Source organism: Aegilops tauschii, chromosome 7 (assembly GCF_002575655.3).
Source record: "Aegilops tauschii subsp. strangulata cultivar AL8/78 chromosome 7, Aet v6.0, whole genome shotgun sequence".
Taxonomy (NCBI): Eukaryota; Viridiplantae; Streptophyta; class Magnoliopsida; order Poales; family Poaceae; genus Aegilops; species Aegilops tauschii.
In genome coordinates this window covers 530,523,517-530,533,899 of record NC_053041.3, presented here as the reverse complement: position 1 = coordinate 530,533,899, position 10,383 = coordinate 530,523,517, and the positions used below count along the sequence as shown (strand labels likewise).

Genomic DNA, 10,383 nt, shown 5'->3' with positions numbered 1-10,383 from the left:
CCGCATTTTACCATTTTTTGTGTGCTCGAGGCACTGGAATATTGCTTGTTTGACAAACAGCACAACCATGTCATTAAGAATCTTGAGAATAAATGTGCTGCTAATATTTCAAGCAAACTATCTAGGGAAGACAGCAGATTAGACACACAAATACAATGAACATGGTAGATTAAACGCTAACCCATATTTTTTGCATTTCAAGGAGAAAACCCTAGGATTCTTGGCTTCGGGTATCTGATGGCTTCCCATAAATGCGGTTTCGCGTCTGAGGAGTCAAAATTTTCAGATTCACAACCTCATCATCTTAGGAGAACACTATATCGATTTACAAAGAATGTCAGTGCTTAGTTTTCAATAATTCAGTGAAAGTGAAGCAAAATTAGAGGTAGTACATGTTACATCATCATCTTCAGATGAATAATAGCAGATGAACATGCAAGTGTTTAAAAGGAACATGCGTATATGTCAGCATTGTGCATGTGTACATGGGACTCCTTCAACGCCTTCAGACCAAACCTTTATAACCATAGATGGAAGACAAGAAAAAGATAGCTACATGTATGCATGGATAGCGGCATAACTCCAATGGAACAAATAAAATGGCAAACAAAGATGCATAGAGGCTTCAGTGGCAGATTACCTGATGCATGCAACAAGTTGGAATTGTTAGATTATAAAATTACGTGAGAAGCTGAGGATTTTGCTCCTGTAGCTTTTCTATACAGCATCGCCGGATAAAAAAAATAGGACTTCCACAACTATGGTTATCTTAGGATTTCATATGTCGGCCGCCACAATGCAAACTTTGGTTCCATTTGATTGAAGGAGGCAAGCACACAACCATAGATGTGTATGGCAGTATTTATCAAAATGCAATATATTCACAGATCTGATAGATTAGCCGCCAACACCCACGAGTCAGGCTGCTGGCCACCTGATGTGCTTGTGTCGTTGGTGGCCATTATCGTCATCTTGTGTGCACCAATTACAAATTACAATAGGAGTACTTGGCCTTCTGCCAGACCTCGCTAATGGCAGCCATGGACGGGCTAATTACTTGCAATGCCCGTGCTCCAACCGCTTCGAGTAGAAAGTGTGCCTAATTAGTTTTCTAAAAAAATCTGATCAAGACAGCTAATTTTACTTTGAATCTACATGAAAAATACCTGGGTCGCCGCCGGTGCTGGCCTAGGTCCCGCCCCCGTTGCCCTCGATCTACAGCCATCGCCACCCAAAAGAGGTGAGAGATGGAGAGTACATCATGCGGAGGATCTTCAATACCACGAGGATGCTAGCGGACGACGGAGGTCCAACGCGGATGGTGGCGCTTGGGCGTCAGGTGAGGAAAAAAGAGATGGGATCTGGAGGAGGATGTGGCTATCCCGCCTTAGCTGTTGCTTCACGTGGCTCTCAACGGCCGCTGCTGCTATCAGGTAGTTCCCCATGCTCGCCTGGTAGCTTGCTGCTTGCCAGCTCCGATGCAGGAATCCTATGAGGAGGACGCCAGCACCATGGTGAAGGTGAAGTCGACGAGGACGATGACCTGGAGTAAGACGAAGGCTGATGTGGTCGCGGTACCGGCCATGGCCTCGACGACAGTGCGCCGCCACGAGACTGGACGCAGCGGAGGCCCCGATGTTGATTAGAACGAGGCGCATCGGAGTACGGCGACGACGAGACCGGTGTGGTCCTTGGAGTTGCATGCAGGACTGGGGCATGAGGAGGAGGAGCTCGTCGAGGATGCAGAGGCGCCATGACGTCGCGTGGCAGGCGGGTCGAGGGGAGGAGGGCAGTCGCGGCGGCGGTGAGCCCTGGGAGGGCATGTACTTGGTTTTTTGGGCAATGTATGGTAACGTTAATTATTGTATTTTTTGACAAGTATGGAAATATTAATTAATGTGATTGAGGAACTTATGGTATAGTTGATTAATTTAGATTTGATTTTTTAGAGAATGATTAGAGATTAATCATAATCGATTTTTCACATAAATACATTACGAATAAATGGAAGAAGTATCAGACGCGATTCGGTTTTAGCATGGAAGGGGTGGTGGGAGGTGAGACGAAAATAAACTGATTTTTTCACATAAATACATTACGAAAAAATGGAAGGAGTATCAGACGCGATTCGGTTTTAGCATGGGAGGGGTGGTGGGAGGTGAGACGAAAATAAACCAGGATACTATTCAACCAACTCGTTCATTAGAAGTAGAGATTATTGGGCATGTATCCCATGAAGTTGAAAGCACCTTCGAGTCAGGTCGCAAGCTACGCTCGAATCGACAGTTTCTTCAGAGCCAGACCCGAGCGATGCACAACGAGCGCACATGAGTGGTCCCCTTGCACGAGAGGAGTGTGGAGGGATGCGAGTTTTGTACATGCTTCTTCTATCTCCACTAACCTTTTCCTAATATCCTTTCTTCCTTCTCCCCTCTGATCAACACAATGGTGCTTCGATTAAAGATAAGATCTCGTACACGAAAAAGATGCACATTGATATTATGGTTCTATTCAGGCGATCCGTTCGTAGTTTCGTCAGCCATAAATGCTCAATTTTGTATTCACATTTGAAGCTATTTTGGACGAACTTGGTTAGATTCGTCGTGCACAATCGACCGTTTGAAATTTTGTTTGGTCAATAGCCTAATCTCGCAGTTCCTCGCGATATTCGTGTTGCAAGTTTTCTGTTTCGCCGATCCTACTGCACAGACGCCGCAATTACGCGCACACTCTATTTCTTCTCCCCTGTCCTGTGTCTCAGAGCCCTCTTGTTCATTCATTTCGACGCTGGCGCCGTTCTTCTTGACCTCCTTGCCCGCATCCTACTACACTGGAGTCTTCTCCGGCGTCGTTCATCTTGGCCTCCTCTCTCTCGTCCTACTGCACTGACCGTGCCATGGCGCAAGCACTGCATTTCTCCTCCTGTGTCCACTGTCTATGTGCGGAATTTCTCTGCGACGACGAGGCTAGCAACTAGTTCGCCACGTCGCCAATGGGGTCGCTCGCGCACGACTCCGTGCATGTCGTGTTGGACGCGGCGCCACGACCACCGTCACCCACAGTTTCCATGATCCGACACGCACTGCATTTCTCCTCCCCATCCTCTGCCTTAACGCTCCTCCACATGGACTTTCTCTGTGGCCGTGACGCTAGCAACCAGTTCGCCACGGGGCTGGCAGGAATGCTCGCCTGAATGCGGGCAACCAAATAATTTACAGACGTTAGTTTTTACCTTGTATTTTCTCACCCAGCCTCCGATTAGCCAGGCTGCACCTGAACGGCTGCCAAACACGCCCGAAATGGTTCACTATTGCAATGGCAGATCTTTTTGCAGGCATTTCTCTATTGCTCATGAATCGTGCTTTATCTTGGGCTGGAAAAAAAAAATCTACCCACGGAAAAGCAACTCAAAAATCAGCAACCCTTCCTGGATTTGTACCTCATGGCGCAGCTCGCGAACGCTATCAGATTCAGGCAACCAAGCCCGGACATCATCCAGAAGAAGCGATCCAGATGACCCTCGTTCAGGTCGTCGGGGATCCACCCCGGCGCGCCGCCAGTCGTCGTCGCCCACTGCACGGCTGTCAGTAGGACTGAGCTCAGGTAGCCGCCGGCCGCTACTGCGAGAAGCGCGAGCGCCGTGCACACGGTCTTCATCGCGGCCGGCGCCTGGCCGTAGAAGAAGTCGAGCTGCCCGATGGTGGTGAGCACCTCGCCCACGCCCACAAGCACGTACTGCGGCGCCTGCCACAGCACGCTCGTCGAGCATGGCGCCAGGCCCGCCGCCTTCGCCGCGCGGAGGCGCACCGTCTCGAGAAGCGCCGCGGCGGCCATGGCGAGCACGGGCATGGTGAGGCCGGCGCCGATCCTCTGCAGCTCCGAGATACCCTTCTCCCTCCCGGTGAGCCTTCTCGCCGCCGGAACGAAGACCCGGTCGTAGAGAGGGACCAGGAGGATGATGGTGAGTATATCGAAGGTGGACATGGACGCGGGCGGGACGTGCACGGAGCCGACGGTAGCGTTCATCGCCCTGCCTTGCTCGACGAATGTCGACGAGATCTGCACCGACACGGCATAGAAGAAGACGACGGTCGCCCAGAGCGGCAGCATCCGCACGAGAATCTTGAGCTCCTCGACCTGCGTCACGACGCAGAGCCTCCACGGGCTGCGCGGCACCGGCACGGCTGCCGCCTCCACATCCTTGTCCGAAGCCACGACAATGGCGGCCTTATCGAAGAATCTGATCAAGGAAGCAACAGATCCATCTTGAGTGAGTGGTGAATTGAACCAAGCTAGCTGCAAGCAGCTACGAGGAGAATTGTAGTAACTGACCGGAGATCAGTGGTGTGTGCGATCCTCTCAACACCCTTCATTGCGAGGTCGTCTTCCGGCATGTCGTAGAGCAGAGAGCTGTCGGCCGGCAGCTCGACGCCGCACTTTCTCACGGCAGCAACCACGACCTGGCACACTCTGGTGAGCGGGCTGCCGCGAGTTCGTTGAAACCTGTACGTTCGTGACGCCGCGACCAGGCAAGAAAGCCCGACGGCCAGGACGACAGCCGGGACGGTCAGGCCCAGCGCCCAGCCGTAATGATCCTGCACCCACACGATTGCGGTGCTGGATATCAGCGACGCGCAGCTCATGTTGAACACGTACCAGTTGAAGAAGGAACCCTTCGTCACGCGCTCCGATGGATCGCCGTCGTCGAACTGGTCGGCGCCGAAGGACATCAGGCACGGCCGGAGTCCGCCCAGCCCGACGGCAATCATGTAGAGGCCGAGAAACAAGACGAACTCCTGAACCGACACCATGTTGGACGAGGTGAGGCCTCTGAACGACACGCCGTTCTCGACGAGCAGCGGGAGGTACGCCGAGAATGCTGTCGTGAGCATGCCCTGCCCAAAAACAGAGACACCAAATTCTAACGATCTTCCATAATGCTGTCTGAATTTTCTCAATTAATTGAAGTGCTCCAGGCATGATGTAGAGTTGTAGACTGCAGAGTATCGTAATTAATTGAAGTGCTATTCTTGATTGCTCCATTGGGACATGACATAGAGGTGCAGACTGTGCGCAGAGTGATTATTGATTGCAGTGCACTGCAGAGTGGCCGGGAGGAGGATTTGGTAACGTACTGCGACGCCGATGAAGCAGGAGACGACCATGGTGCGGTACCTTCCGCAGTAGGAGTCGGCGACGACGGCGCCGCCGAGGGGCATGAGGAAGCAGGTGGCCTGCCAGGTGGACACGTTCCTCGCCGCGGCGACGTTGCTCTGGCCCAGGACGCCGGTGAGGTACGTGACGAGGTTGTAGGAGATGCCGTAGAACGCTAGGCAGTAGCAGAACTCGGTTCCTGCATGAAGGAAAACCGTCGTTCCAAGGTGCAGCCGGTCGAGTAAAACTAAATTAATCAGCCGGTCGAGTAGTACTCCCAAGAACAGATGAAGAAGAAATAAATTACCGAGAACTGCGCGGCACGCGCGCCATCCGCCCGTGCGATTCTTGAGCGCCGGGTTCCCGTCGAAGTCAAGGGTCCCGTCGGTGGTGTACGCCTCCGCCGCCTGCGACGGCAATCCCCACCAGAATTAATAGCGAGCCATCATCATCCATGCCATTGGTTAAAATCATATGCAGAGAAACCAATTGAACCAGCAGAGAGAAAAGGAATTTTCACGGGGGCGGCAGAGGCGAGGGAGACGACGAGACCTCGGCTGGAAGTCGGGCGAGCAGGGGCACCGTGTGCCCGCCGGAGGAGGCCATGGAGAGAGGAGCTTGGGAGCGTACGCCTCTCCCTCGTCCAATGCTTCACTTGGCGGCAGTGCAGTGGGTGGAGATTAGGGTAATCTTGTAGGAGTAGCCGTCCTGACGGACGCATCCTGGCAATTAGAGTGGCTGCAGATGCGAGGTTGCAAGGCTGCCTTAGCCGAGGCGGACAGTGATTGAGCCCTTTGCTGAGACTGAGAGCGACAGGAACGGGACATGTGAAATGTGGACGGGGCAACCGCCAACCAAAAGCATCAGGCCGCAAATCGCAAATGAAAAGATAGATAGAAGAATATTATCTCGTGACTGTCCCTACCGGTCTTTTCGTAGCGATGGGGCACCGCATCCACTAGATTTAGCACTCAAGTATGGGCGTGCTCTGGGAAAATTCGTTTCTGATCATGAGCAGAGCTGAGCCCGTTATCTCATCCGCCAGCTGTTCTTGGGATCCTCGTGTTTACCCATATTCTGGTCGGTAGAATGTTGCGTATTGTAGATGTATTTCAAGATGGGCCGGCCTCATTTATTATGCGACCCAGCAACTGCGGCACCGGTAGAGGAGGAGGTCGGATGGATCAGCCATTTTTCTGGGCATACCTGAGCCGTCCTGGCTTGATCGTCCACCCTGCCTCAGCCTCACAGGCTTGCTTGCCAGCAGCTTACCATTTCGGATACATTTGGTGCACACGAGCGATCCAGTGGTAGACAAAACGCAGGCACGTGTCGTGGAGTAGCTGACTGTAGATGTAGACTGCCAACAACAAACTAGCACCCACAAACGAGTTTTAGTCACGCTCAGGGGCAGCATCCAAGCCAATTTCCGTGACGCACAGGGACAGCATCCCGGACAGTTTTCAGTCATGCATGCTCAGTGACAACTTGAAATATTATTTGTCATCCGGACATCAGTAGGTGCAAATTGGAAAAAAAATCACATTTATCTCAAACGACTTAAAAGGTACATAAACCAAATATTATAAATCCACACATTTCAGCATAGTTACAAATACAGCTAGTTTACACTCTGGGAGGAACAAGCGTGGGGGTCCATGCAGAAATCGCACACTAGAAAATCCTCGAAACTTAAAATTCAGAGTTGTCATACATGTTTCTCAAAGTAATTAAGAAGCAGCAGCACCCAGCAGCCTGGTGCACGAAGTGCGACGGTGTACGGCGATGCCACAATTCTTGCAGGTTGCAGGTTTGCGAGGCTGTTTTGGCATACCTATCAGGGCAGGTAGTCTTCCCATGTCCTGGCAATTTTCAAATGCTTTAGAACTTTGTCCTTTTACTCAGTCATTCATACAGTGCCTTCTTCCCGCTGAAGCATGATCGCCCGGCACCGGAGTAGACAGTCCAGCAAGTGCATCCCAGTTACCAAATTTGAGCTCCCACAAATAATTAAAGGTTGCAGAAATCATACACTTTCCTGAGAGTCAAAACTCATTCCAATTTCTGGCGTGACCACACTGTCTGATGATTTATCAGCGTTCCTGATTGTTTCTTCCAATGGAGTAACTCCCCCAGGGCATGGTTTTCTGTCAGCAGGTGCACAGCCAACTCTCAACCTGCAAGAGAAAAATATCCCAAGTTTTGCACACGATATCTTAATTTATAGCAACACCTTTTGTTTATCATGGTAAAACCCCATTTTACTGATCAGTGACACAACCCACCACAGAACAGACCATGCTTTGTGAGACAAACAGGGCACCCAATTCCATGATTTTGTCTAATAATTTTTTACCAACGAAATAGACCAAGATACCTGTGTCACACGGTTTAGCATTTAAAACCTCACTAGGAATTAGCTATAAGTGACATAATTAATTTTTTGCCGAGACACGGGGTTCTAAGGGGCTACCAATTGACCCTAGTGAGCACAAATTCAGACATCACGTAAAATGACATAGGCAAGTAAATTGCAGAGTCAATCTCACCTCCTAGTCCAGCTAGGAGCCTCTGGGTTCATTTCCCGGTGGATTCCACGGGCTGTGTCGGAGACTCCTTCCTCTTGCCGCGTGTGCCACCTTGTTTAGGTTCACATTGTTCACCCTTAGCTGCTTCACCAAATCCTTCGTGTACACATCTAGGTGCTTGTGCGATGGCAAATGAACTTTTTCACCACAGGTTAGAGACATGCATGGTTGTGGCTGGAGCGGTGCTCAGCAATGTACCATCCATTGTCCGCAGATCTAAGCAATTTGATAATTGCAGGATACTCACACCGACAAGACCGGCTATTCTGCTGTTCAGGTTTCCCCTGCAAAATGATTTTTTTCTCTGTGTCATGTATATGAAATGAAAGATTCCTTCCTCTTGCCGGCAGAATTGCTCTGTTCAGCAGTGCCGCCGAGTTGTCCAAGCACAATCGTGCACGATGACTCGGCGCATGTCAATGCCGATGGCCCAACAACCATCGAAACCAATGGATCTGGCTGCTCAACATCTGCACTGAACTCTCTGTACTGGAATCTGTGGTAAATTCAACAAATCAAGGAGCAGTCACTGACCTTTTTTTTAATTCAAAATAACAGTCTCTGAGATGATGAAATCATTTTTCATACGACAGTGATGCCGTGTTTTTTTTGTTTTGATTTACATATGGATGACATGCTATGCCCATAGAAGACTAAGTATTCTAATTCCGCGCATGGTTGGCATGGTCTGACCGGAAAGCATTATAGTATATGCTAATTGCATGCATGGTTTATTACAAGAATCATAGGATCAGCTTGTTGACAGCAGTACTCATGCCCACTGGACACAAACTTAGGCAATAATAAAATCAAAACCATGAATTCAGAGGAAAAAACACTCATTGTTATGTATACCTTCTGGTCCAGTCTGGTGCATCTAGGTTGACCATCCCGGTGGACTCGACGGACTGAGTTGGAGACTGCTTCCTTTTCTGGGCGGAATTGCTCTGCCCAGCAGTGCCGCCGAGTTCTCCCACCGTAACCGCGCACGACGAGTCGGCTCTTGCCGGTGCCGTCGGCCCAACAGCCATCAAAACTAATGGATCTGGGTGCCCATCGCCGGCTGTGACCTCTCTCAGCGGCAATCTAAGAAATCGAATACTAGGCAAAATGTATTTGTGCTTGGGCGTGTCTGGATTGAATCAACAGATTTATACAGTTCAGACATTACCTGTCTACTGGATCTAGCAGAAATTTGATCCCGTTGTGGCGTAGGCCTGCAAATTCCGCCGTACCATTCGCCGCCGCCATGGTTTCACCTTCCGCCGTCGAGGTAGGGAGGTTGGGGGGAGGGGAGAAAGGCTTAACTTACTAGTGCGGGGCCAAGATAGTTTGGGTGCCCCACACTTCATCCACCGGTCGGTCAACATTCACTGATCCTTGACGGCGATGTGTTTGCACGTGACGGCGAACATACGATTCTGATCCCACGCCCGGCTTTTGGTGGCGGAGGCGAGCCACGGCTCGGCTCGTCACCGTAGCCCGTGGGCTGCCGTACATCACTGTTCACCTGTGTATAGCGTCAGACGAATCGAAATTCTTACTCCCGTATTATGTCGAATGGTTCCACTGGACCAGATCCCTATACATGTACCTACGGCCAGGATAACATGTTCAGATGCCACCGCTTTCAGTAACGCCACTCTCCGTGCCACTCTCCGTGCTGGCTCTGTCGATGCTTAATGGTTTATCCCTTTTTGGGAGGACGCCAATAATTCCTACTGATGATGATCCGAGATGGTTTTGGATTGTTTTTGTGAGAGCTTTGACTCGCCGTGCATTTTTGCCGTAAGATATTTGACACATGTCAGCGAACGCTCTAATCACCGTAGTTTTGCGCGCACGAATCTTGAAGCTAGCTAGGGTGTGTCGTGGGCTTCATCGTTCCTTCCACCAGTCCCACTTCTCTTCATCCCCCTTTCTCTCCGCTTCCATCTTCTGGAGCGCGGTGGTATCCAGTTGGTTGGTGGCGCATCATCGCCACCGAATCAAGCGCCGCTGCTCGCCGTCGACAAGTCTTCGCCCCTTACATCCGACATTGCTGCTATCGACGAAGGTACGCGTCGTTGCTTTCCGCTTTGTTGTTGTGCATTTCGTGCTTTTGTTGGCACGTAAACTTCTCGTGCTCGGCTGGCAAAGGGCCCGAGCAAATGCTCCTGAACCGGACAGCCGCGTGCAACGAGAGGCCGTACACACTCGTCGGTTTCTACTTCAGCCACAATTGTCGCGATGCTCGACCTTTACGACTGTGTGGGAAGGGGAAATGTCCGCCGGCTTACAACCTTCGGATTCTTCTCCAGTCTCATCCAGTGGCGGAGCTATGGCTGGGCCAACCCGTGCCCTGGCCCGCCCATCACATGCAAATTTCTGTGATGTATACCTACTATTAGCCGCCATGGAATAACATTCCAGTAGTAATTTTCTTCAGCTTGGCCCTGCTGGCCCGCCAAGCAATTTGGGTGAAGCTCCGCCACTGATCTCACTGTCTGCGTTGTTACCGTTCTGACTGCGGGTGAGGAACGATTCCAAGGGGGACGAGGGGGGCGACCCCCCCCCCAACGATCACGTTGCCCCTTTCTCACCCCCCCCCCCCCCCGTGCCTCCCGTAGCCCATGTATACCACAAGGCAGCAGGTCAAAGC

General features: G+C 51.1%; 2 protein-coding genes across 4 annotated transcripts; both read right to left on the bottom strand.

Annotated features, from left to right (window-relative positions):
- Window positions 1–3,325: 3,325 nt before the first annotated feature.
- On the bottom strand, window positions 3,326–6,002 carry LOC109765153 (protein NRT1/ PTR FAMILY 8.3). Of its 2 annotated transcripts, none has more exons than XM_020323927.3 (5): window positions 5,707–6,002; window positions 5,462–5,561; window positions 5,136–5,353; window positions 4,333–4,895; window positions 3,326–4,240 (listed from the first exon to the last, which is right to left on the bottom strand). In XM_020323927.3, the coding sequence occupies exons 1-5, from the start codon at window positions 5,758–5,760 to the stop codon at window positions 3,415–3,417; spliced, it is 1,761 nt and encodes a 586-aa protein (XP_020179516.1). In that variant the 5' UTR covers window positions 5,761–6,002; the 3' UTR covers window positions 3,326–3,414. The 2 variants fall into 2 exon arrangements, with proteins under 2 accessions (XP_020179516.1, XP_040250461.1); XM_040394527.3 differs by having other exon boundaries at window positions 5,176–5,353; window positions 5,707–5,984.
- Window positions 6,003–6,676: 674 nt separating this feature from the next.
- On the bottom strand, window positions 6,677–9,095 carry LOC109765163 (uncharacterized). Of its 2 annotated transcripts, XR_002233344.4 has the most exons (4): window positions 8,914–9,095; window positions 8,598–8,828; window positions 7,704–8,238; window positions 6,677–7,331 (listed from the first exon to the last, which is right to left on the bottom strand). XR_002233344.4 is itself a non-coding variant. In XM_020323936.4 (3 exons), exons 1-3 carry the CDS (start codon window positions 8,991–8,993, stop codon window positions 8,052–8,054), a joined length of 498 nt encoding a protein of 165 aa, XP_020179525.1. In that variant the 5' UTR covers window positions 8,994–9,095; the 3' UTR covers window positions 6,677–8,051. The 2 variants fall into 2 exon arrangements, 1 of the variants encoding a protein (XP_020179525.1); XM_020323936.4 differs by having other exon boundaries at window positions 6,677–8,238.
- Window positions 9,096–10,383: the final 1,288 nt, after the last annotated feature.